This window comes from Eublepharis macularius, chromosome 13, assembly GCF_028583425.1.
Source record: "Eublepharis macularius isolate TG4126 chromosome 13, MPM_Emac_v1.0, whole genome shotgun sequence".
Lineage (NCBI taxonomy): Eukaryota > Metazoa > Chordata > Lepidosauria > Squamata > Eublepharidae > Eublepharis > Eublepharis macularius.
In genome coordinates this window covers 59,263,548-59,289,731 of record NC_072802.1, presented here as the reverse complement: position 1 = coordinate 59,289,731, position 26,184 = coordinate 59,263,548, and the positions used below count along the sequence as shown (strand labels likewise).

The 26,184-nt window shown below is 43.7% G+C and overlaps 1 protein-coding gene across 1 annotated transcript in view; it reads left to right on the top strand.

Moving 5' to 3' along the window:
* Positions 1-25,796, top strand: part of TXNRD2 (thioredoxin reductase 2) — a 69,772-nt gene extending 43,976 nt beyond the window's left edge. Inside the window, exons 12-18 of the mRNA XM_054995989.1 lie at positions 6,014-6,150; positions 11,608-11,703; positions 12,506-12,598; positions 14,862-14,933; positions 17,716-17,813; positions 21,802-22,026; positions 25,451-25,796. Of these exons, the coding sequence (XP_054851964.1) occupies positions 6,014-6,150; positions 11,608-11,703; positions 12,506-12,598; positions 14,862-14,933; positions 17,716-17,813; positions 21,802-21,925 (620 nt within the window). The 3' untranslated portion in view covers positions 21,926-22,026; positions 25,451-25,796. The remainder of the gene's footprint in view (positions 1-6,013; positions 6,151-11,607; positions 11,704-12,505; positions 12,599-14,861; positions 14,934-17,715; positions 17,814-21,801; positions 22,027-25,450) is intronic.
* Positions 25,797-26,184: the final 388 nt, after the last annotated feature.

Sequence of the window (26,184 nt, the reverse complement as noted above, 5' to 3'; positions counted from 1 at the left end):
TTTTGCACTGCGTGGGGGTTGGGGGGGGGAGGTAGTTCCCTGAGTCGCTCAGCAGCCTCTTTACCAACGTGAATGGCCAAACTCAGATTCATTAGCGTGCAATACTAAGAAAGGGTTAAACATGGAAGAAATCGTTTCCCTTTTCAGCTCTGCAACCACATCAGTTTGGATTACCCAAGAAAATGGGGGGGGGTTTGCTTTGGAACTTTGTTTTGATATGTCCCATATGTTACATTGTGTCAGACTATTGGCTATAACCCTGCCTGTGGTCTCTTCTACAGAAGAGAAAGAGACTTGAGAATTGTCTCTGGGGGCTTGGCAGGCCATCAAGTTCTTAACTTTTTGAACTAGGCTGAAAAATCTGATGTGCCTTTATGGGTTTAGGGGTGCCCGATGACTGTCTTTGTGAAGAAATTTGCCATTTGTGTGAGACTCTTGTTCTGAGGTTCTGTGCGTGTTCCTCCTTGTTAGCTTTAGCTCAGGAAAGCGTGGATTTCTTTTTCTGCTGACAGTTGCCTGTTTGCTCTCTACTTGGTTAAATATCTGAAGGGTTTGTTTCCGCATTATATCTCAATAAGGTATAAAAAGGTAAAGATGGTCCCCTGTGCAAGAACCGAGTCATTACTGACCCATGGGGGGACGTTGCATCACGACGTTTTCTTGGCAGACTTTTTACAGGGTGGTTTGCCATTGCCTTCCCCAGTCATCTACACTTTACCCCCAGGAAACTGGGTACTCCATTGCCTTCCCCAGTCATCTACACTTTACCCCCAGGAAACTGGGTACTCATTTTACTGACCTCAGAAGGATGGAAGGCTGAGTCAACCTTGAGCCGGCTACATGAACCTGGCTTCTGCCAGGATCGAACTCAGGTCGTGAGCAGAGCTTGGGCTGCAGTCAATAATATTGAACTAATTGGAATGTTTTGTACTAATATGTCAGGATGGGCTCAGAATGCCATCAGCAATACACTGCTAGCACGGGGGGGGGGTGCTTTCTCCTTCTGCTGACAACTCCATGTGCCCCCACCATGCACCCCCCCCCAAGAAAATCCTTGCCACAAAGAAATGCAGTGAGCTGTCACTAGAAGGAAAAGACTACCATGTGCAAGATAAATATTGCCTGTGGCACTTTGAATCCCTTCTTATGTATGAGTCCATCATGACTAGCACATAGTAATTAAAATTCCACTCTTAGCATAATTTTTTAAGCATATAAACAATCAGGTGCTCGCACATCTTTCCAACACAGGGTTCTGCAAGTGCATGTACGTGGGTAGGGGCGGGGGTGATGATGTGGATGTTGCTTCCACTTTTGGAGTTTCCGCAATCCCCACACATATTCCTTCTTTTGCATGTTATATTGGTAGAGCTGCTTTCTTTTTTCCAACCCACTGACACTGGATTTACTGCTGGAACTACACTAAGGTTGTAACCCTAGGTAGCTTCAACTGGGTTGGATCGAGGGTTACCAACTTTCAGAGAGGCCTGCGATGACAACTGACCTTCAAACGACAGAAATCACTTCCCCTGGAGAAAATGGCTGCTTTGGAGGGTAGACTGAATAGCACTGTACTCCTCTGAGGTCCCTCCCCTTCCCAAACTTCACCCCCAGGCTCTGCCCCCAAATCTCCAGGAATTTTGCAACCTGGAGTTGGCAATCCTACTAGGATCCAATGGATCCATTCTGCTAATACATTTTGTGATGAGGAAGGCTTCTTGTGCTGGGGAAAAGCTCCGCAGTTAGTTGAGCAGATCCATGAGATCCAAACCACTGTATGTATCTTATGTTATTCCACTTAAATCTCAGTGTTCTTTGAAAGATTCAGTTAAAGTTAATGGGCTTTTAACCCAAGCCTCTAGACGTTCAAGAAAGTTGTCTGGTCCAAATGTACATTTGATATTAATGGACGGTATTGAACGGATGCTTTAGTTTTAGAAATCAGAGCTGGTATGGCTAAAAGCCAATAAAAATTCAACCTAAGTTTAATATTTTGTTACTGCTTTCAGAATTGCACTTTGGGCACACGTGGGAGAACGGATGAGGTTTCATGCTTATCAGCTCAGGGTGTCTCACTCAGTCCTTTCATTCTTAATGCCAAGCTATGCATGCAGATGTTGAGCGAGATTGGAATCGAAAGGTTAAGTGTTATCCTGTCGGTTTGATCATCCCAGCTGTTGTTTTTGTTTTAGCTTTTAAAACTAATCTATGGGTAGGTTGTTGGGAGGAGGGGAGAGATTTGCGGCTATTTCTTTTCTTTCCCTTTTTTAAAAGTGTCTGCCATTGCGTGCTAAGTTTTGCTCTTGGCGCTGCCTGGGCAGGAAAACGAGGAAACTAGGAAACCCCTCTGTTAGCTGCCCAGTTGCCAACGTTCCAGACTTTATTCTCAGTGCACAAAGAAATACAACAGTAGGAAGTTGTTTCACATCCGAGCCATGATAAGGTCTGGGAGGTTTATTATTTTTGGTGCCTGATAGCATCAGGGCTGGGGAGCAGAGGGCAAAGAAAGGAACAGCGGATCAGCATCCCTTGGGGACCTCGGAAGGGAAGACAGACAGATAACCTAGTGCCGACAGCTTCAGTCACTAGTCCCAGAGGAAGTGTCAGTTTCACCAGCTGAAATTAATCCATAGAAGTCCCCTTACCCAGGAATTCAGATCTGACATTGTTTGGAGGGGGTAAGTTGGTTTATGGCAGATGTATTTTTGTAAAAAAATGGTGAACTGTATGTTTATATATAATTAGATCTCCACCGAGATGCCAGGTTTTCCTTTTGTTTAATAATTTCCTACATTAACATCAAAGACTCAAAGCATGTCTCAGATGTTTAAAAGAACACAAATACATTTCCCCTTCTGTTTTTCTTCGTTGTAGCTGTAAAGGTTTCATCAAATGTAAGGTGGTGGGTTTGCCGATACTCATTGTTATCTTTCCCTGTATAGTCTCTAAAAATGGAATCAGACTTGTAAAGTCAGAAGCCACTCTTTCTCATTTATTTCCCAGTACAAAATGCCATAGTTGTTTCTTCACAGTAACTGGTATAGATGCTTGCAGTTCCCTATCATACCAGTTTAACTTGTGATGGATAATGTGGAAAGGCTCCCAAGCTCTACTCTCAAAGACACGTGTTGTAGATGGCTAAAAATGGCCTTGTACAAGCAGGGAACCCACTAGAACTCACAGGGGCATGATATCTCATTTTCCTCCCCACACACTATTTCCTCTTTCCCTCCACCTTGCAGCCCCCATATCCTCTCCCATTTTCCTGCATATTCTTTCCACCCTCACCCCCCACTCTTCAGCTTTCCCTTCCATCTTTTACCTTCTTCAGTCTCTTTTCCCTTTCCCTGCTTTTGATTGAAACAAAGGATTGGAAAGCTTGACAATATTGTTATGGTGTCCTAGTTGCCATCAAAATGGGCTCTGAGATCTCAGAAAGTAGTCTCATGAGAGCTCAGTGGGCATTCATCTCTTAAAGCTACAGATAACGTGTTTATTAATACAACCTGTTTTCTTTTGTTTTTTAGATTTCACATTTTTGTGCAAATCTGGGGCTTCCCTTGATAGAGAAGGCTTCAGATAATCAGGACTGACAGTTTGATACCTGGGGTGACACATTCTGTCTATCACATTTTATGCTACCTTTCCTCCAAGGAGCTCAGGATAATATATGTGACTCTCCCCCTCTAATATTATCTTCATATCAACTCTGTAAGGCTGAGAAAAAGTGACTGGCTACAGTCTCCCAACAAGTTTCATGGCTGAACAGGGATTTGAACCTATGTCCTAGTCTAGTACCCCCACCATGTTAGATCTGACCAAACATTGAAATGGCACCTCTGCTGTTCACTAAGGTACCTCCTTAGACTGAGGCACATGTATATTGCCAAAACATTGTGTTCCACAAACTCCCTTCAAGCAGGCTGAATGCACACGCCCTCAGAGCGTCCCAGCGTTGCGCCAAATGTTCACTAAACACCCAGAAGTATAGTGTCTTTCTGGCGTGATTCAGAAATCGTGCTAGAAAGACACTATACTTCTGGGTGTTTAGCAAACATTTAGCGCAATGCTGGGACGCTCCGAGGGCGTGTGGATTCAGCTGCAATTGCAAAGGCTCCATTTTTGTTTATATTATATTTGATGTTCTTAAATACTGAAGATAGACCCTGCTGGTTTTTGAATTGGTACCCACTACTGAGCCTCGGCATCTCCTAAAAATTAGTCTCACAAGCGGCGCTGCCTCCATATTATGGTCTTTTAAGAGGAGAAAGAAACAGAAGAAAAATAGAGTGAAAGAGACAGTAAGAAAGAAGGAAAAAAGAAAGCAAAGAGAGAGGTTGACATGGCAAAAAAAAAAATTAACACTGAAGCCAGGGGGAGACTGATAGACGCACAGGCTGCTGTACTAGACCAACCTGAGGAATATGATGCACTTGTGAATGGTTTATTATCTGCCTCTAAGCTGATCCTAATACAGCTTTGGAAAGAGCATCACATTCTTAAGAGTCCAACAAAGCATTTTAAACCTATCAGGGAGCAAAGTGCTCAGCAGTTGTCATGGAAACAGTCAAACCCTCTGACTTTCAGGTGGGTAGCTGTGTTGATCTGCAATCAAATTTGAATCCAGTAGCACCTTAAAGATCAAGAAGATTTAGGGGGTATAAGCTTTTGAGAGACAAGCTACCCTTATCGTACGGAGCTCAACTCTCAAAAGCTTATACCCTGGAAATCATATTGGTGCTACTGGACTTGAATCTTGCTCAGTTCCTCTGGCTTGTTTGTTCTATGGACATAAAAAAATGCTGTAGAAACAAATTAGTTTTTTAGTTTATTCGGTGTTTAACCCGCCCTCCCCATGAGCGGGCTCAGGACAGGGTACAACAATCATAAAATACAATTACACAACAGATTTTGCAATAAAATTCACCAATTAAAATCATATATACACAGAAACCTCAGATGGCCGGTTACACATTCCTGCCCCCAGCATACAAAGAAGGAGGAAGACAGACGGATGAGATGTAATTGGAGGCCGGTGGGAGGCTCGATGATGGTCCTGGCACTGGCCTCAACCATATGCCTGGCAGAACATCTCTGTCTTGCAGGCCCACCAAAATGATACAAGATCTTGGCAGGCCCGAGTGTCTTCAGACAGAGACTTCCACCAGGTTGGGGCCAGGACCAAAAAGGCCCTGGTTGAGGCCAAATGAGCCTCCCTAGGGCTAGGGATCACCAGTAAGTTCTTACCCGCTGAACGAGGTGCTCTCCGGGGCACATACGGGGAGAGATGGTCCCTCAGGTATGCTGGTACCAGTCCATTTAAGGCTTTAAAGGTCAAAACCAACACCTTGAAATGGATCCGGAATTCCATGGGATCAGTTATGAGTAAAATTCTGCATACTGAATGAATCACCTTGAAAGACATTCCGAGACTTCACAGAGATCAGGAAAGCTGTAGTTCTGAGACTGGGTCATATGATGGAATATTAAAACTACTGCCAATTTGTACTTTGGGTGGCAAGGCGTTTGGGGGAAGGATTATAAATGATGTATTATACCGTTGATAGGAAAAGAAATAGAGTCATATTTACAGAGTTCAAGGAGAGGTGTTGTATTTTTGAAGCATGAAAGAAAACGCACTTGTTTATTTTATTTATTTTGCATTCAAATATGAAAGGGAAAGCTGAAAAGGAAGAGGAAATGCCACTAATGTTCTAGTGACAAAATATGGTCCTTCTTGAGAATCAATCACATTTATTCATATGATGATTTCTTCTTTTCCAAGCAATTGAGTTGTACCTGAATTTTAGAAACATTTTTTTTGAGGTTCAAAAAGTAACTGAAGGTTTATTTACAGAAGGTTAAAATCAAAAGGCAGATAGGCAGATGTTTGAACTGATGTAACCAAAATTTTAGAAACATTTGACAGATAAAGGGTAAGGTTCTTATTTAAAAGAATTAAAACTGCTAAAAGCTTAACTTTTAAAAGCCAAATTCTCTGTCTCTTCTCAAGGCCGAGAGCCTGAAACCAAGACCCTCAATTTGGAGACTGCGGGTGTGAAAATTAACTCTGCAACGGGAAAAATCATTGTTGATGCAAGCGAAGCGACTTCTGTTCCTCACATTTATGCTGTTGGAGACATTACAGAGGTAGGTGGCTACATAAACTATTCTACAATAACAGGAAACCTTACTTTGTTCCTGATTAATAACCAGTGCCTAGTTGTCGTCATGCTGTAGTATATATTGATGTTTAGGTCTTTTCTTTTTTTCATTTTTGAGATCCACAGAGTTCATACCAAACACCTGGAGCTGTAATTTCCTTCACTGAAAACATTTCTGCATTGGTGATTACTGATGTTTATCAGCCTGTTGTCTGGTCACAGCTAATCATAACACCCTGTTATCTGTCCAGTATAGATTTATTCTTGGAAACAAATAGGTTTTGCTGCCCATCAAAGTCAGTTTTAAAGTCAGGTGACGTCCTAGGCTATGTTGGCAATTTGACTATCGACTCAAGCCAGTGACCACCAGTAGGCCAGAAGTCACATGGTGCTGCTTTGTGGCAGATCCCAGGATGCATCTTCTTTAGTAACCAAAATAACTTGTTGTCTATACTCAATATGGCTTCTCTCAAGCTCTTGTTCCGTGCATTGTTGCATCCTTGCACATTTTGAGAACATCAGCAGCTTGTGTTGTTGGGTGCCAAGTTTCTCACTCCCACCACCAAGCACTGCTGAAAGAGGAGGAAGATGTGGAGCCCTAGCCAGAGAGTGTCAGAAAGAGGCAGACAGAGATTCTGGGTCCATGACTGCAGAACCTGGCATTGGCAAATGATGTCATCACCTGCATCCGTGCTGGATTCTGATGTCCATTCAATAGCTGCACGCCTGCATGTCTCTGTAGCCACGGCCCTGGTATCTAACCCCTCCCCAGTAAGAGCCAAGCTACAAGTGACGCCTGACACAGGTTGGACACTTGTCAGCTTCCTTCAAAGTTTGATGGGAAATGTAGGCGTCCAGGTCTTGCAGCTTGGCTCTCCATTTAATTGAAGTTTACAGAGTGGCAGTCTATGGGAGGGAGAACATGCGGTCAAGAGGGGAGTGCAGGCGTCGGGTTTTCACCGGGCCCCCCCTTCCCCTCTGCTGGGTGTGTGTGGGGGGGTTTCTGTAAACTTCAATTAAATGGAGAGCCAAGCTGTAAGACCAGGATGCCTACATTTCCCATCAAAACTTGAGGGAAGCTGACAAGTGTTCAACCTGTGTCAGGTGTCACTTGTAGCTTGGCTCTAAGGTCACCCCATCCCCCTTCAGCAGCACTCAGTGGTGGGACTGGGAATCTTCCCAGCACCCTTCTTCCATGCAAGCAGCTTCTGTCCCAAAGTTCTTATAAGGAAAGTGTAATAATGGATGCTATGGTGTTTTGCTAGTCCCAATTCACACTATTCCAACCCTTCTCGTGGGAGACATGTATTCTAAGTGTTCATGAAAGTCTCGAAACATTCAGATCAGACAGTCCCATGCAAGAGCGCAAAATGAGTGTTTGCGTCAACTGCGTTTTTCAAGGAAGTATTAAAGCGGTTTTATGAAGAAGTGAGCTTTTATCTTTGGGGAATGTTTTAGTAATTAGCTGGGCTTTATGGAGCCCGAGCCAGAGGCTTTTGCAATTTTATCTCCTCCTCCGATCTCTTGTTCTGTTCCGGAATGCCAAAATAACATCTGCATTTCCTGCTACAGAAGTGACTGGCAGCCGCTTTTCAGGCAAGCAGGATGGGGGGGTGGCGGGATGGCAGCTTTCATATGGCAAATGACATTTACAGATCTTGAAAGTCAGAATGCTAGTTTGGAAAAGCCATGGGAAGAGCTGGACAGTTGATCTTTATTTTTTTAAAAAACCCAATAGATCACAACAAAGCTATGGGTTGCTGGGAGGGGAGGCAGAGGGTGAAAGTATGCATGCTTTTAAAAATTTCATTAAGATATTTATTATAATATGTGAGTCTGGGATATCTAGAGGACCATGTTCTACAACATCACCTTAAAGTGAAATCCTAAACAGAGTTACTCCAGTCTAAGCCCATTGAAATCAATGGGCTTAGATTGAAGTAACTCTGCTCAGGATTTCACTGTTAGTGTCCGTGGAGACTCACCTACCAGCCTTTTTCTTTTATCAGCCTTGAAATTATGGCACGGCCCAAGATATAACAGGCCTTTTTCAGTGGCAGTGCCAAGATGGTGGAATACCCTCCCCCAGGGCTTTTTTTCAGTGGGAACACGGTGGAATTGTTTATTTATTTATTTATTCAATTTATATACCGCCCATCCCCAGGGGCTCTGGGCGGTGAACAATTAAAATCGATAAAAACAAAAACTAAAATCAATATACAAATAGAATAGAGTTCTAGAACCTCTTGAAAATGGTCATATGGCTGGTGGCCCCGCCCCCTGATCTCCAGACTGAGGGGAGTTTAGATTGCCCTCTGCTGAGCGGCAGGGAGGGCAATCTAAACTCCCCTCTGCCTGGAGATCAGGGGGTGGGGCCACCAGCCATGTGACCATTTTCTCTGAGGGCAACCCACTGAGTTCCACCTCCTCTTTTCTTAGAAGAAAATCCCTGCCCTCCCCCCAAACACAAGTAGCTCTCCCTCTCTTGTGGCTTTTGGAAAAGTGGTGAAGCCTTTCTGTGTAGACAAGTTTTGCGGTTGCTTCAGCAGCTTTGTTGTGGGACTGATCTTCGATCTGACAATGTTAAACTGTCGGTCTGTGTTTTTTACGTGTTTTTTGGAGAAAAAAAATTGCATCTCTTTTAAATGATACTTTTTTAAATGCTGTCTCTTAAACAGGGCTTTTTTCTGGGAAAGGAAATGGTGGAACTCAAGACTGCACAATTACGTCACTTTGGGTCAGCTGGAATAAGGGTGGAGTTTTTTAAAGTTTAAAGTGCCCTCGGTGAAAATGGTCACATGGCCGGTGGCCCCATCCCCTGATCTGCAGACAGAGGGGAGTTTATATTGCCTGCTTGGTGGCGTGGAGGGCAATCTAAACTCCCCTCTGTCTGGAGATCAGGGGGTGGGTCCACCGGCCATGTGACCATTTTTAAGAGGTGCTGGAACTCCATTCCACTGCGTTCCTGCTGAAAAAACTCTCTGCTCTTAAATGACCTGATTTGTCACTGTTTGTTTTATTTAAATATATATGTTCAAGGCAACTAATCAAACATATCAAGCAAAGAGTACAATAAAACAAAAAAATAAAAAAACAAGTAAAAATCATACAATAACTTTGCTAACGACTGTGAGGGCTGTTGTACAAAAAAGCTGAGGAAAATGTTGTAATAAATAAGTCTTTGGCATAGGCCTTGGTGCCTGGGACTGAGATTCATATGTGACAGCACACTTTTGGGGTATACTGTCATCCTCAGCGCTCTTTGTAAATTTTCAAGGATCACTTATTAGCTCCTGGGAATGCCTCGAGTATTTTCCTTCTGACTTTTCCTTTATTCAAGGACTTATTTTTCTCCTTCCCACCCACCAACTGACCAGTCTTTTATCTGCCCCCACCCCTCGCATCTTCAGCTATATTTATTATTTATTTACCTCATTTATACTCTGCCTTTCTCCACAATCTGGACCCAAAGCAACTTATATCATTCTCCTCTCCTCCATTTTATCCTCACAACAACCTTGTGAGGTAGGTTAGGCTAAGAGTGTGTCTGGCCCAAGATCCCTTAGCGAGCTTCCATGACATAGCGGGGATTCAAACTTTGGTCTCCCAGATCCTAGTCTGACACTCTAACCACTACACTACACTGGGTTTCATGGAGCAGCTGCTGCTGAACAGTAGCAAGCAGTTGAACTTTGGTGAGTCATGCAAGTCATGTGGCAGCAAGTAGCCCAGTGGTTGCTGGCGGGGGATGACCCCCCCCCGTGAGTCTTCTTTTTGTTGCTTAGCAACAACCATTGAGCAGACACTGAGAAGGCATTCATTTCTTAAAGGTACAGGCACTGGTTATTTTATTTTGGGGATTTTTAACCACCCATATATTTTTTTAAAGATTTCAATTTTTTCTGCACACCTGTAGCTTTTCTCTGGTTTGTAGAAAGATCGGTTCATGGTTCCAGTGTCAGGATTTAAGTATCCACAGATGGCGATATGTTGAGAATTAGTTATATTAATACATTTGTATTCACATTTACACAAGTAGGTATTTCCTGACTTGTGGAACAGGCAACTTTCTACTTGCACCATCTGAATAGGTCTGACTTCAAAGGAGAAGCCCAGTTTGCTCAGCCAGTAGCAGAAGCCGCTGAGGGTCCTTTAGATTAAGGTCGTGTCTTGCTTGTTGTGACTCTGCTCCGTGCTCTGATCAAATCCTTTTTGCAGGTATCACTGAGAGGAAGTGTACTGAGGCGTAGTTCTGTAGATGCAAGGCAAGTTGGCCATGAGGGGAAAGGTTGAATTTATGCGTCCATTCCATTCAGTGGCTATCATCTCATCCTTTATGACCACCCAATTCACCTAGTCTCTGAGTACTTGGGCCACCTGAGTTATGTGATAAACTTTTCAAGGTTCTGTCACCACTTTAACCAAATTTTTTCAGAGTAGATCCATGGCTTCTTTTTATAGCTGTCTTTCATTCTTATTTATCCAGAGGAGTTAGCCGTGTTCGTTGGTAGTTGCAAAATAGTAAAGAGTCCAGTAGCACCTTCAAGACTAACCATTTGTAGCATAAGCTTTCGAGAACCACAGAAGAGAACTATGGCTTTCGAAAGCTTATGCTACAATAAAGCTTATGCTACAATAAAATTAGTCTTAAAGGTGCTAGGGAACTCTGTTATTTATCCAGGTTATCTTAAGGGCTGCCTTCTCTGAGTAGAATCAGCTCACATGCTGAAAGTGAAAGTTTTTGTTTCGTGTTGCCCCACTGTGAGAGGTGTGGTGGGTGGTTAAATGAAGCAGAGCCTTTTCAGTGGTGGCCCTGATAACTGTGAAAATCTCCCTCTTAGGGAGGCCCATTTTGCTTTGTTCTGTAGACATTAGCTTAGAACTGGATCTGAATTGGGTGCCAGTGGTGATGTCTTTTTGGCTGGTTTGGCACTGTCGCTTGTGCAGATTTTGTGTTTTGTTGCTTCTTATTTTTCAGGTATTATTTATGGCCTGTATTTTGGCTTTTAAGTTTATTGGGAGCTGCCTTGTAGATCCTTGTGAATCAAAAGGTGCAATATAAATATACTATCCAACAGGCTGGTATGGCTAAAATAATGACCTACTGTATGTGTATGTGGGGGCGGGGGGGGGTTGCTGGTTCAGATTTCATTCGCTTCACTCTCAAGGGGGCCTTAAGCAAGCCACCTTCTCTCATTCTCACCCCCCTTGGGCAATATGGGGATAAAAATGACCAGTCTTCCTTGTAGGTCTGTTGTAAAGATTACATCAAAGTAAGGCATGTGATGCACTCTGAAGACTGAAAGAACTTTAGAAATGCTAAATGATGATGATTGTCCCTCTGACTGCCAGGTGGGGATCTCAGAGCTGCTTTGGCTGCTCCTCCCCTTCTGTTCTTGCATCCTTTTCAAGCTGATAGAGACATTTTGTTGTCTTCTCTCAGGGTCGCCCTGAACTAACGCCGACTGCTATCGCTGCAGGGAAGCTTCTGGCTCGCCGTTTGTTTGGCCAGTCGAAAGAACTAATGGATTATGACAATGTGAGTATTTATCTTTTCGTTCCATAGTCTTTTCAGATGTCTCACTGCAAAGATCACAAACTGCCACTTCTCTGCATAGGCAGGATCATAATTTTTGTTCCTTTTTTCCCCCCCTTTATTTGACTTCTAATGCAGCAGGGTGGGTGGAAGAACCGCTAACCGTGCTTATTTGCTCTTGTACTCAGCAAAATTCAAAATGCTTTTGCTCTTAATGGTTGACTGTTGTGACTTGATTTTGCTTTGGTGTAGTGGTTAACAGCGCGGGGCTCTAATCTGGAGAGCCGGGTTTGATTCCCCGCTCCTCCACTTGAAGCCAGCTGGGTGACCTTGGGTCAGTCACTTAAGAGCGGCCGGACTCTAATCTGGAGACCCGGGTTTGATTCCCCACTCCTCCACTTGAAGCCAGCTGGGTGACCTTGGGCTAGTCACAGCTCTCTGGAGCTCTCAGCCCCACCCACCTCACAGGGTGTTTTGTTGTTGAGATAATAATGACATACTTTGTAAACCGCTCTTAGTAGGCATTAAGTTGTCCTGAAGGGCAGTATATAAATTGAATGTTATTATATTATTATTATTTTTAGAAACTGCCTCACCTGAAAAGCTGCTTGCAGAATCTTTGCTCTTCCTGTTGCTTGTGTGGGTGCACATGAATAGGTTGCTGATTCTTAATCTCAGTTCTCCATCAGTGAAAGGTATAAATAACACTGATTGGTACAACTTATGGAGAGATTGACACTAAGCAATGGAGAAGGCATCATGCCGTTTTATTTTGAGAGTAACTATGTTGTTGTGTGTTGTGTAGGTGCCCACTACAATTTTCACACCCCTGGAATATGGATGTGTAGGTCTCTCAGAAGAACAAGCCTCGGACCGGTTGGGGCCAGATAATATAGAGGTATGCGAGACCCCTTGATGTCATCGTCACGGATTGGCAGAGCTGAGCATCTGTCTTGACGGAGTCTGTGTGGTGTACTGCTTGGACTAGAATTAGGGAAGCCCAGGTTCAAATCTACACAACTCAAAGCTTGGCTCAATCACTGTCTTGGCACAGCCTACCACACAGATGAACTGGAGAGAGGAGAGCCATGCACACTATTATGAGCTCCTTGGAGAAAGGGTGAGATAAACATGTATAGAAAGATAGCTCTTGCTCCATAGTGTGCAGCTCTTGCTCCATTGTGTGCAGCTGAGGTAGCCTGGGCCTTCCAGTTGTTTATAAAGATGTGGGCTCCATAAAATCAAGCAGGGCATCAAGTGAGCAAAGCAGGTTTCTCTCACACACACTGCCAGAAGTAGGAAGTCTACTAAGGTTGCCAGCCTCCCTACCTGAAAAGCATGGTGGGGTGCCAGGGTGCTGACCCTCCTTTCTCAGTGAGCAGAAGCACACTGCATGCAGGCTCTGCTTCAAAGCAGAGTCTCAGCAAGCCAAAAACATAGCATTTTTGCTATGTTTGTGGCTGATTCCTAGAGAATTGGCCTCTGAGACACTGTAGCTTCCAATTTAAACCGGAAGTGACATCATCGGGCCTGTGTACAGCATGCTCCAGACAACTTCTGCTCACCTTTCTCCCCCTCCCCCTCCCCAGAGTGGAAGCTGGGGCAGGGGATCTGGCAGCCCTGAAACCTACTCAAATCTCTAATCAATGGACTAGGCACATCCTTGCCTCCATCAGTGAGCAGTAGAAGTAACTTTCAGAGGTTCACCAGCCAATCTTCTTCCTTTAGATAGGAGGAGCTTGTTTCATAATTCTTTGGAACCTGATTTGCATGTTGCCAGTTTTGTACATATGCTCAGACTGTGTTTGAGGGTTTCATTTGGTTTTATTGTTATTGTTGTTGTTTCTATTTCTAATCCGCTCTCCCCGCGAACAGGCTCAGAGCAGAATACAACATATATAAAATATATAAACATATTAATTTAAAACCAGATAAAAACAATAAATATATAATATAATTACTAAAAGACAGCAGCACACATGCGCAACCCAGAACCCTAAAGCATGGAAGTGACATTGTCATGTATGCCAGCATACCTGTCAATATTGTGTTATGCATTTTGTGCTGATCATAACTGTTAGCTAAGGTTGTATTCTGTATAAATCATCAGAGAGTGTGTAAACTGCTAACTTACAATGTACTGAGCCAGTGGGGCTGTCTGTTATCTATTGAAAGTATTTACTTTCACTTCTGTAGCAAGTGTCCTTGGAAGCAAGCTGCAGGCTGTGAGCGATGTATCTTCTCAGAGACTGCGATGATTTCATTCTGTACTCTGTCTAGCCTAAACTAATCAGTTCCCATGTAACTCTTTGAGGTTTCATGCCAGAATGTCAACAGACCCAAAGGGCGGGAAGTTTCCCTATAATTAGTAGTGTCCATTTTTGAATAGTCACTTCTGCCAATTGCTACCTTTGTGTGAACACCCTGAACTGTATGGATCTCTAATAAAGAGCAGAACCACAAGTGACAAAAGGCACAGATTGGACACTTGTCTGCTTCCCTTAAGTTTTGATGGGAAATGTAGGCATCCTGGTCTCGCAGCTTCGCTCTCTGACTGCTGTCCAATGGACTTTTCAACTGTCACTTGTCCAACATTCCGCCAAGCTGCCTACATTTCCCATCAAAACTTGAGGGAAGCTGACAAGTGTCCAACCTGTGCCTTTTGTCACTTGTGGCTCTGCTCAAAGTTGCTTCAACTGGAACACCTGAGTGTTAACTGTGGAAAACTTGAAGGGACCTAACTGCCAGGGACTGACAGACATAGTGTAACCGTGCTTTACAAGTTGTGTATCAACAACCTCACCTTTTGAAAGTACGACAGACGGGGTGGGGTGACCTTGAGTGAGTCACTTGTTCTCAGCCTAGCAATACCCTCAGAGTGAATTGGTTGCGAGGATGAGTGAGAGAAGAGAATGAAACTGTAAGCTGTTTGAGGTCCTGTTAGAGGGAATATAAATAAAAAGACCTGCAGGAAATGAATGCCAAAGTGGCATTTTCCACAGGCGGTGATTTCTTCCCTGTGTGAAACTGGATCCAGGCCTCTGTGTCCCCAAGTAGCAAAGCATAAGGCTGTTTATTTGCTATTTGTAATAGATTAAAATACCAGTTGCAAGTATGAGTTAAAACAATGCATTCTTTTTTTTCATATTCCTTTCAATTAGGTATACCATGCATTTTATAAGCCTTTGGAATTTACTGTGCCTGACAGAAAAGCTGCTCAGTGTTACATTAAAGTAAGTGTTGCTAGTGTTTGACCTTCATTCAAACAGGCATGAGGCTTTATATCCTTGATCAGCAACTTGTTTTGTAGGAAGGCCACTGTAAGAAGAGAGACTCAACTCTAATCCCAGGGCTCATTTTGAGGGGGAACGCACAGGAATGCAGTTCCGACAGTTTCCCAAAGAGGTCACATGACAGGTGGCCCCGCCTACCTGACTCTCAGCCATTTGGGGCCCGTTTCGGCCTGGATTGGGGCCGAGATGGCCCGGATTGGGCCTCTGACAGGTGATGGATCACTCTCCCGCTCAGCAGTGGCCCAATCCTGACCATTTTGGGCCCTTTTTTGGCCATTTTCAGCCCCTTTTTGCCATTTTAGGCCCAAATTTGGCCCTGAATGGCCAGGATTGGGTCCAAAACAGCCAGGATAGGTGATGTCAGGGGGTGTGGCATATGCAAATCAGTTATGCCGATGACACACTTCCGGTGATGTCAAGGGGTGTGGCATATGCTAATGAGGCATGCTAATGAGTTCCTCCAGCTCTTTTTCTACAAAATGACCCGTCTAATCCCTTTCTCCCAAATCCACTGCCAGACAAGGGGTCCTGATGATCACCACACCCATTTACCACTTGCTGCTAGTTAGTAAAAAGTCCAGTGGCACCTTTAAGACTAACCAATTTTATTGAGGCATAAGCTTTCGAGAACCACAGCTCTCTTCGTCAGATGCACCAGTTGCTGCTGGTTGTAGGTGATTCAGTAATCCCTGGCACTGTCATTTAAAGGATCTCTCGGGGTCAAACTAAACATCCAGGTTTTTAAAGAGTTGGGTCTGGATCCACCAGACTCAACTTGGGTTCTCCCAGCCACACGGCTGCTGTGGAGAAAGTCTGTTTAAAAATAAAGCTGAACCCAAACTGCCTCGGAACACCCTTATAGGTGGAGGAAGGGCTCCTGCTGCCCCCTCAAGCTGTTTTCCAAAGTAGTGAGTTGGTGGGGGGTGTCTCTGTTTTGCTGTTCCACGTGAAATACTCGGAGCCCACGGAGCAATAAAAACAGGGAAATATCTCCCCCTGTGCTATTTTGACAGGGGGAAACGGGGAAATGGCTTGTGGGGGAGAGGTTAGAGAGGAGCTCTTCCTTCCCCTGTGGTGACCTTCCAAGGCCATTTGGGCTCTTTATTTTTTAACAGCCATTCCCCACAGCTGCTGTGTGGCTGCGGGGAACCTCACCTGGGTCTGGGGAACTCAGGTTCTTACCACACAAGACAAAATACACTCAAATTACACGGGTAACTCAAGTGTATTTTGTAATTCAAGTGTATTTGAGTGTAATTCGAGTGTAATTCAAGTGTATCTTGTCTCATGTGGTTTGACCAGTTCCAGCTCTTTAAAAACCTGCATGTTAGTTTGACTCTTAGTAGGTCTGGGAAAGTCCCTCAGTCTGAAACCTTTTAGTGCTATGCTGCTGCCAGTTGGAAAAGACAACACTGGTGTAAGGCGGCTTCATATATGTTCATGAACTGCCACCCCCCCCCTCCGAAAAAAAACCAGCTTTCTTTGGAGACGGCAGCTGTAACTGGGTGGTACAGCATCTGTTTCTCATGCTGGTTGTCCCAGGCTCAAACCCCAGCCTCTCCAGTGTAATGGTTTTCAAGTCACAGGACATCTGTTTGAGAAAGCCATCATTACTCCAAATTAACAATAATAGATGGCAGTATTATACTGTATAAGGTGGTTTTTATATTCATCTAGACATTACTCGATACTGTCTTGAAAATAATGAGAACTTGCAGGTAGCCTTTTTCTCAAAGCCTGATGGAAACAGTTTCCAATTATGTATATAGTTTATTAGTTCCTTGTATGTATTACGCTGTTCATTGCATTGTTCGCCAAATGTGCATCTCAGTCCTGTTTCATTATTTGTACAACACTGTTCTTAGTGCATTGCTCTTGTGACATAGCCCTGAGTGTTGTGCATTTTTGTTGTTCTTATTGCATGTTTTTAAATTACATACTTGCCTTGAGTCTCCATTAGAAAGGTGGACTATAAATGAAGTAAATATCATAAAACTAAGCATTTCTATGCCCTGACCTGGATAGCCCAGGTGAACCTGATCTCATCAGATCCCCGAAGCTAAGCAGGGTTGGCCTTGGTTAATAATGGGATGGGAGACCTCCAATGGAGACCAGGGTTGCAGAGACAGGCAATGGCAAGCCACCTCTGTTAGTCTCTTGCCATGAAAACCCCACCAGGGGTTGCCATAAGTCAGCTATCACTTGAGGGCACTCTCCACCACTGCAAGCATTTCTGCAATATCTCTTAAACATTCTTGAGTTGACTCATGACACAATCGAATAAAAAATGAAATCAAAATCACTGACAACTTCAGTTTGTTTAAGGCATCACAGAAAATATTAAAGCCAGGAAATTGCCATTTGGAGGTTCACCTTGTTGATTCTAAGGGTTTTCTACTTGGTCGAGAACATAAGGAAAGCTGCAAATCGTTCATTAACTCCCCACCAACATCACCGTTGTTGTTTCCCTTTGAGAGTGTTGCAGAAATCCTTTTATAGTATAGCTTTTTAAAACGGAAAAAAGTAATAATCCTTGGGACGTATCCAATGAGCTACACTTATACTTGTGCTGCACAAAAAATTGTGGCACGTACATAACCCTGAACATCAGAGCCCTATGCGAGCAGGATACATTGAGTAATGTGTTTTGTATGGCCCTAATTTAATCAAGACAAATGCCCTCTCTCATTTCTTTCCTCTCATTATCTTGTATTAATTTCAGATGGTGTGTTCGCGTGCGCAAGAACAGCGAATCCTTGGCCTTCATTTCATTGGTCCAAATGCAGGCGAAGTTATTCAAGGATTTGCCCTTGGAATCAAGTAAGAAGTAAAGAATGTGGAGGGGGGGGGGGGTTTCTGAAGCTTGTTCTTTTATGTTTCTGTAAGATTATGAAAGATAGTGGATTACTTTTGGCAAGAGAAAAAAAAAAGAACGAATGTTTTAGGTTTCTTTTATGTCTCATTTCCTATATTTTTGTTTAAAATATGGCTGTTCTTTATTAATAAATATGGGGCTTAGTGACGGACATACCAGATTTTTGTATTTATATTTATGAAATATGCTTCTTGGCAAACCCTACTGTCGAATATCCCCCTCTCCCATCCTTCCAAAAAATCAAACTCACTGTGCAGCTGTTAACTCTTCAAAATGCAACAAAGGGAAAGCTCTCCTAGCTTTTCTGTTCTCCAGATAATAAATGATCATTGAAACATTCAGAAGCCATCCTTTTAAACAGACAAACAGAAAAAAAGGATGAAAAGCTTGTTTTGATTACGTTTTCTGGGAAGGCCTCTCTTTAAAAAAGGAGCAATCATCAAAGCTTTGTAGAGAAGCTCAGAGGTTTTTCTCCCCCTCCTCTTTAGATCTGCATAGATTTTCGAAATGAGAGTGACTATATGTCTGAAAAGGAGAATCTGGCTTCTGTGGTTCAAAATGGCTAGAAGGGTGGACTCTGCCCCTTCACCTCCTGAAATGACAATTCTGCACTCGATGATAATTTGTGCAACTCTGGCATAACCTGCATGCTTGCAGATAAGAGGATGCTAATCTGGGAAGAAGGGCAAGTAGCATTCAGTGGCTGGGTGGGAAACAGAATCAAAGTAGGGTCAATACAGAAAGGGATTGAGTTGGCAAGTGGAGATGATGAAATACATAAATAATCTGCAACGACAATGTGGTGCAATGTTCGCTGCGTGAACTTGGGCCAGTCATGCTCTTTCTCTGTGTCTCAGCCTAACCTACTTCACCGGTATTGGGGGATAAAGCTGGAGGAAACGTGCATGCCACCATTTTAGTCATCATTTGGATAAAAATGGATTTTGGAGGGAGGAGAGAAGGAGAGGGGTATTGTGATCGTGGGATTTTCATTTGTGCTTTTATAGAGCATTGCTTTGTTTGGAAACAACTTACCTCATGAGTGCAGGCCCCTCTCTAAAGAGGCATGGGAAAGAGCCTCATGCAGACAGGGTATTTTCAGTATTTTCCCATTAAATAAGACATTTTGCTCCTCAAGCCCAGCGCCAGGTTTTAATGTCTGGCAATGACTGAAGCGGTTCCTATACCTGGGTGGAGTGTTTCTTTTCCTTGTCACTCCTGACCTCTAGTGGTTAAAAGCAGTAGGGTATAAGAAATGAAGATGAAAATCTAGCTACTGCAGAGATACTTTAAAACAGCTCAGAGCATATAGAATTAACTGTGTTGGAGAAAGCAAAGTCTAAAAGTAAGAAGCACTGGCTTCTAAAAATCTAACGGGGTGACTGCTTCAGATATAATTTCTCTGTTGCTTTCTAGTTACATGCAGGGCTCATTTTGAGGGGGAACGCACAGGAACGCAGTTCCGGCAGTTCCCCAAAGAGGTCACATGTCAGGTGGGCCTGCCCACCTGACTCTCGGCCATTTGGGGCCCGTTTTGGCCTGGATTGCGGCCGAAACAGCCTGTATCGGATCTCTGACAGGTGGTGGATCACTCTCCTGCTCATCAGAGGCCAGATCCTGACCATTTTGGGCCCCTTTTCAGCCGTTTTCAGCCCCTTTTTGCCATTTTGGGCCCAATTTCGGCCCTGAATGGCCAGGATTGGGTCCAAAACAGCCAGGATAGGTGATGTCAGGGGGTGTGGCATATGCAAATCAGTTATACTAATGACACTTCCGGTGATGGCAAGAGGCGTGGCATATGCTAATGAGTTATGCTAATGAGTTCCTCCAGCTCTTTTTCTACAAAATGACCTGTGGTTACATGAAAATATTTAAGCTGCCTTACATTGAATCAGAATACAAATCTGCTTAAGTCAGTATTGTCCTGATTAGCAGCAGCTGTCCGAGTCTCAGATATAGAAATGCCTTTCCCAACATCTGTCCCCTAAAACCCCTTAACTGGTGGTGCTGGGTACTGAACCTGGCACCTTCTGCAGGCAAAGTGTGTGTTCTACAACTGAGTGACAGCCTCTCCTTTTTCAGAGTCCTTACACTATACCCTTGTGCAAAATTAAGCCAAATGAAAACCAGATCAGATCAAGATGGCAGAACCTTGGTTAAGGGGAGGGTTGGTTCAGAAACCAGTGATTATAGCCTGTGCATATTTCTTGCATGTGTTTTGCAGTCCATTAATTGGTAGCAGTAAAAATTCCAGCTGGTTTTTTTAAAACAGAAAAAAGTTGTCTTTTTGATGTTTTATCCAAAAGACCCTGCGCAAAGAAAGTATGTGAAACCTAATCAGCAGTCGGCCTTGCCCCAAAGGAACTTAAAAATTGTAGTTAAAGGGTTTTTTAAAAAAATTGAAGGTCAAACCATGGTGTTCCATTTCATGATTCTTGAGTTTAAAACACAGAAAACAACCAAAGTGACAATAGTAATATTTAGCATTGATGACAGTGTGTTTAAGCGATTAATTCGTTCTGATCCATGCAACAGCCCCGTAAGGTGGACCGCTATTACAAGACAAGAGAATTTACTATATATGGCCATAGGCCTTCACAATCCAAAACCTTTCATAAAAAAACATGAATACAAATATAATTACATGCATATAAATATAATTACAGTAAAAGGAATTTTACCTAAAATGTAAACAATAAACAATATTAAAATCAAATGGTTTCTAGCAGATTAAAAGGCAACCGTTCGTATCCGTTGTTTACTTTCCTAGTTGCCACATTTGCCTTTATTTTCCTAGCAGCCAGGATGTAGAGTGCCATCCTTTTGGAAATAAAAGGTTCTGTGTCTGAGAGTATGAAATTTAATTTATCAAAATCAGGCAGAAGATGGAGACCAGATAAAATATTATATTGTCGAAGGCTTTCACGGCCGGAGAACGATGGTTGTTGTGGGTTTTCCGGGCTGTATAGCCGTGGTCTTGGCATTGTAGTTCCTGACGTTTCGCCAGCAGCTGTGACTGGCATCTTCAGAGGTGTAGCACCAAAAGACAGAGATCTCTCAGTAAAATATTGGTGAGAAATTTTCCCCTTGGTTCCTGGTATAAGGGACAGTTTAAAACATAGTTCAGCAAGTCCTCGTTTGAGGTTCCACAGATAGATATATGCTGATCAATGGGGTTTATTGGGAATCGCCCGAGTAACACCTCAGTTGGCACAGACTGGAAGCGTAATGATGTAAATGCTACCCTGAGCTTATAAACTGTAATATCAGTCAGGTAACACGTTCTAGCGTGGTCTTTTTTATGGTTTTATACCACAGGGCAAATTTTGTTTTACTGATTAAAAATTTATCGATTAGGGCATCTTTATAAATCCATTCCCTTAAGTCGACATTGCTTCCTGAAGGTTGGTAGGCCATTATTATTATCCCCAGGAGGGTGAAAAAGAGAAGAAACATCTTGTCCACTTACTGAGTTCAGGTCGCAGGTGAGATTCAGCTCATCTTACAAACTGCTTGGTGTTTAGGAAGGGGTAGTGGGAAATATAAACATAAAAGTATGAAGCTACCTTTATGCCAAGGTGGCAGACCAGTGGTCCATCTAGCTCAGTAGTACCTCCTCTAACTAGCAGTGGCTCTCCAAGGGCCAGGGCAGAAACAGGTTTGTCCCAGCATCTGCCCCTGACATCCTTGCATGAGAGATGTCAGGGATTGAACCTGCAACCTTTTGCATGGAAAACATGTCCTCTACTAGTGAGCCACAGCCATCAGGGTAAGCCCCAGGGTATCATGCCAGAGTAATAGTATTGGTCTCCCAATGCCAGACACGGCACAGGAGGGCTCTCAGATGCCCACAAGCCACTTTATTACCTTCTCTGAATGTTTTTACCCACCTCAGATTCTTCATCACCGGTATTGCCCTTTCCTTCTCTCCAGGTGTGGTGCTACCTATTCACAAATGCTGAAGACGGCTGGCATTCACCCAACCTGTGCTGAGGAAATCAATAAGCTGCACATCACAAAACGGTCAGGCTTGGATCCAACCGTCACTGGCTGCTGAGGTTAGCTTCCATCCCTGGGTAGCCAATGAAAGAGCACGTGGCAGAAGCAGGACACCCGAGCATGAGACAGCATCAAGGCATGCAAGGCCAGGAGCCGCAGGTATAGTAGTTTCAGCCCTAGCAATATTTCAGCATGCAAGGTCATAAAACGGGCCACTGGGATCTGTTAGGGGATCTTCTTCCGACAATTTTCAGAGTGCCAAAAGGATTGGGGCAGGGGCATTGCAGATGTTGGAAAAATACCTTCATTCTTACAGCTAGGTCTGAATAAAATCTAGATTGATCTGTGCAACAAAGTGTAGCCAGCTCACGCAGGTTTATGGTGGCTGAGCACCTGCTGCATAAAATGTCAAAATGTAAAAGAAAAAAAAGAAACTCCATGATAAAGCCAGGAAAGGCTTGGTTTTCTGGGGGAAGGGCAAGGCTCAGCAGTCCTATGCTAAAATTAAAACTTTGTGGTAAGAGTAAAAAGAAGAGATATAGCAAGGCAAGCAATCTCAATCTTGTAGCAAAGTGGCTTGTTTAGTAGTAGAAACTACTGCAAGGGCCATCAGCAACTGAGTCTCCCGTTTGCCCATACAGACCCTGCCTGCTTTTCTCTCGGTTGGATCATTACTGGGTGTTGCACAGGCACCTGTTTGCAAGCAGCGCTTTCAGGGCCTTGCTTCCACATTGTCCTAATTGTGGCAAACATTTTCTTCATTGTAAACTACTTCTTGTCGGCCAGAAGGGGGAGATGCTGATTCGTATAAGGCAAGAAGTCAGCTTACGAAGTCAGATTCCTCTTGTGTATCCTTTGAAAAGGCTTTGATTGGATAAGAGCTTAAATTTCCTGTAAGATGGAAGAAGGGCCTTTTCACACATCATAAGATCAGTACACATGGTCCCCCCTCCCACCCCATGTAACATTGTATATGTGGGCGGGGGGGGGGAGTCACTCTTCTGTCTGGGGGGGAATAAAGGTACCTTTTAACATACCGTGCGTTCACCATCCTGCCTTGTGTTTGCTGATCTTACTTGCTGAAGCATGCAGTACAAAATACCCCCAGGAAGAAAAAGAGTACGTTCCCTTTGGTGTGGGTCTAGCCGTATTACTACTTGGTTGAATCTCTGCTTGATTTCCTGCTGTATCTTGAAATGACATCATTGTTAGAATGGCCATCTTAATGGACATAGATCCAGAGGAGTTAGCCATGTTAGTCTGTAGTAGCAAAATGGTAAAGACTCCAGTAGCACCTTTAAGACTAACCAACTTTATTGTCGCATAAGTTTTCGAGAACCACAGTTCTCTTCGTCAGATGCATCTGATGAAGAGAGCCGTGGTTCTCGAAAGCTTATGCGACAGTAAAGTTGGTTAGTCTTAAAGGTGCTACTGGACTCTTTACCATCTTAATGGAGTTTGTTTTGTTTATTTCTCTGCAAAATCGTTTGTTAAAGATGCATCAGCGCAACCAAAGAAGCTTGACTCCACTGTATCTGATACACGCACAGAGATACAGAGATCTGTGTTCATACACATCTCTCCCTCTCTCTCGCAAAGAAAAATAAAATTAAGGTGAAGGTGGCCTTTTTTCTCATTTTTCCTCTCCCCTCCTGTGGGTGTGCTGATTGGAAATTGAGGTATTGCCACCCTGGTTGTTTTTGCCATGAGAAGAGCTTAGAATAAATAAAACTCTGTCAGTATATCTCAGCGTGGCTTTTCCGAGAAAGGTACTAGCTGTCTCTACGGCTGCAGAGTTCTTTCTGCTGGCTCTTGCTTCTCTTTATGTAAACCTTGAGCAGTCCTCAGAAGACAAGTAAGGTACAGTCGGGTCAGTGAAGGAGGTGGCATCTAAAAGCACAAAAGGAAATTCAAAATGTGCTCAGTTCGTATGCTAGGATTGCAGCCTCATGATGAAAGGGGCCAATGGACATGAGCATCCGGCTGCCTTGTTAAAGAACAGCCTCTCATGCCAGTTGAGCAGTGGCTCTTTTTTTCCAAGTATTTTATTTGTGAGAGAAGGAGAGGCAAATTGTGCTCTCAGACACAATCACTGGCCGAATTTCGCATTTTTGCATTCATTGCATTGAATTTTGCATTTTTGCATTCATTGTTTCATGTGGTTCAGGAACAGGTTTTGATGTACTTATTGTTTTGAAGCGCTTTCTCCATCTGCCCCTTGCAGAGAAACCACAGCCAAAATGTCTGTTCTGCCTCCCAAAAGCGACATCAGGATCTTACCAGCAAATATATTTTTGAATTGTTTGTTTGCTTGTTGATCTTCCAACTAGTCAGTTGGGCCACATTAAGCTGAACTTATTCTCTGTGTTTGTCATTCCGCCATGCTCCTCACAGTAGGAGGTGCTACCTCCCAGGCGCCCTCATTCCTAGCAACACATCATAATTGTAATTGTACTTTTAAAAATAATTTCATCCTTCTCTCACTGCTGCTTCTTAATACTGAGAGAGCAAACCAAAAGCTTAGCTCTAGGTGGGTAGCCATGTTGGTCTGCAGTAGAACAGCAGGATTTGAGTCCAGCGGCACCTTAGAGACCAACAAGATTTTCAGAGTATGAGCTTTCGAGAGTATCTGAAGAAGGGAGTCCTGACTCTCGAAAGTGCACACTCTGGAAATCTGGGTTTCTAAGGTGCCACTGGACTCCAATCTTGCGGCAAAAACTTAGCTGTATCAAAATGGCCCTCACGATGTGGGCCAAAGGAGAAGTATGGGCATAAAGAGTTTTCTAATCTGGCATGGTCATTTTCTTGGCTTTGTGACCATCGTGTAGGCTTGCTGGAAGAGTGCTGGAGGGTGGGGGCTCAGGCAGGATGCCCATGATACCCCCTTACACATTTTGGAGGGACCCCCCTTGCCCCTCCTGAAAGCCCCCTCCTCAATGCCACCCTCACGCTCGCTCAGACGGCAGATGAGCAAGGACGCAGGCAGCAGCTCCTGTCCCTGCTGCCTCCCGCAAGCCCAAGAGTAGGCAGGGGCATTAAGGAACAGCAGCAGGAACTCCTGCCAGCCTTGTGTTCCTGGAACCTCTTCTTATCAGGAGGATGTCGCATCCACCTGTTGATGGGGTATGGTGCTCCATTCCTCTTCTCTCGCCTTGTAGCCACTCCTCAGAGCACAGGGCTTACTACACCACCCCGTTAATACTCTCTTCCCCGTTTTCATCAATAAATATCTTGGACTGTTGTACCAACTTGGAAAGGCCTGCACACCGCAGATCGTTTTTTCTCCCGTTGTGAGACCGCTGAGTAAATGAATGGCTTGCTGAGCTGCAGCCAAGCAGAAAGGTCTGGTGGGAAATGGTACAAGACGGTGTGGAGGGTGTGAAGCCAGTCCACACCATTTCTATCTCGAGCTGTTCTTTTAATCGAGTCCTTCCTGATGCAAATATTTTACTTCTGTTAGTTTAGAATAATGATAGGGATTCCCAAAAGGTTTAGTGGCAGCCAGTCTTGCATTCCATCACAGCTCTACTCAATATTGATGAGCCTCCCCCCTCCCCCCTCTTTTCTATATACGTAAATCTAGAAATGCGCTGATGGGCTGGAACCGATGGCAAAGTTGCAATAGATGGAAACGAATGGGATTTGCTCCTTTCCTGATGGATTCTGCCTCATGCTCTCCAGGGATGGCTTTTTGTAACAATATCGGCCTGGCTAACATTGAGTCGAACAGCCTGATAGATGATTTGGATTATTTCCTGTATGTGCAAAGCTGAAAAATGTATGTTCAGCCGGACAAATGCACTTAGTCAGGCTGCCCCACTGGATGCCAGCTAATGATGTCTTGTGTATTAAACCACACAGTGGAGTAGACAAGTCTGATGTTTGCTGGGTCCTTAATCAACTCACATTATATTTATTGTTGGCAACTGAATGGAAAAATAAAGAATGTTTTTTTCCCTAGCGTGTAGCTCTCATTAATACTGTATTTGTGGTGGCTTTTTTAAAGAGGGTTTTCTGTTCTGCTCTTTTGTTTGTGTTCCATTTGCATCAGCATTATAGGGTTTTTCCCCCTGCATATGTTTCCCCCTTTCAGAGCATTGGGGATTGACAAAACTAGAGAAAAGGTATGAACTGGAGTTCATCCTCCAAAGCTTCCTTTGAGATAATTTGGCAGAATACTATTGGTTCAGTTCTCATACCAGGCCAAACCCATGGCTTTTGCTAACCACAAACTAGACCCAAACCGTGGTTTGAATTTCCAAACACCAACCAAGCGGCCATGATTTAGTGCTGTTTTGCTCATTTTGTTTCCCTTGC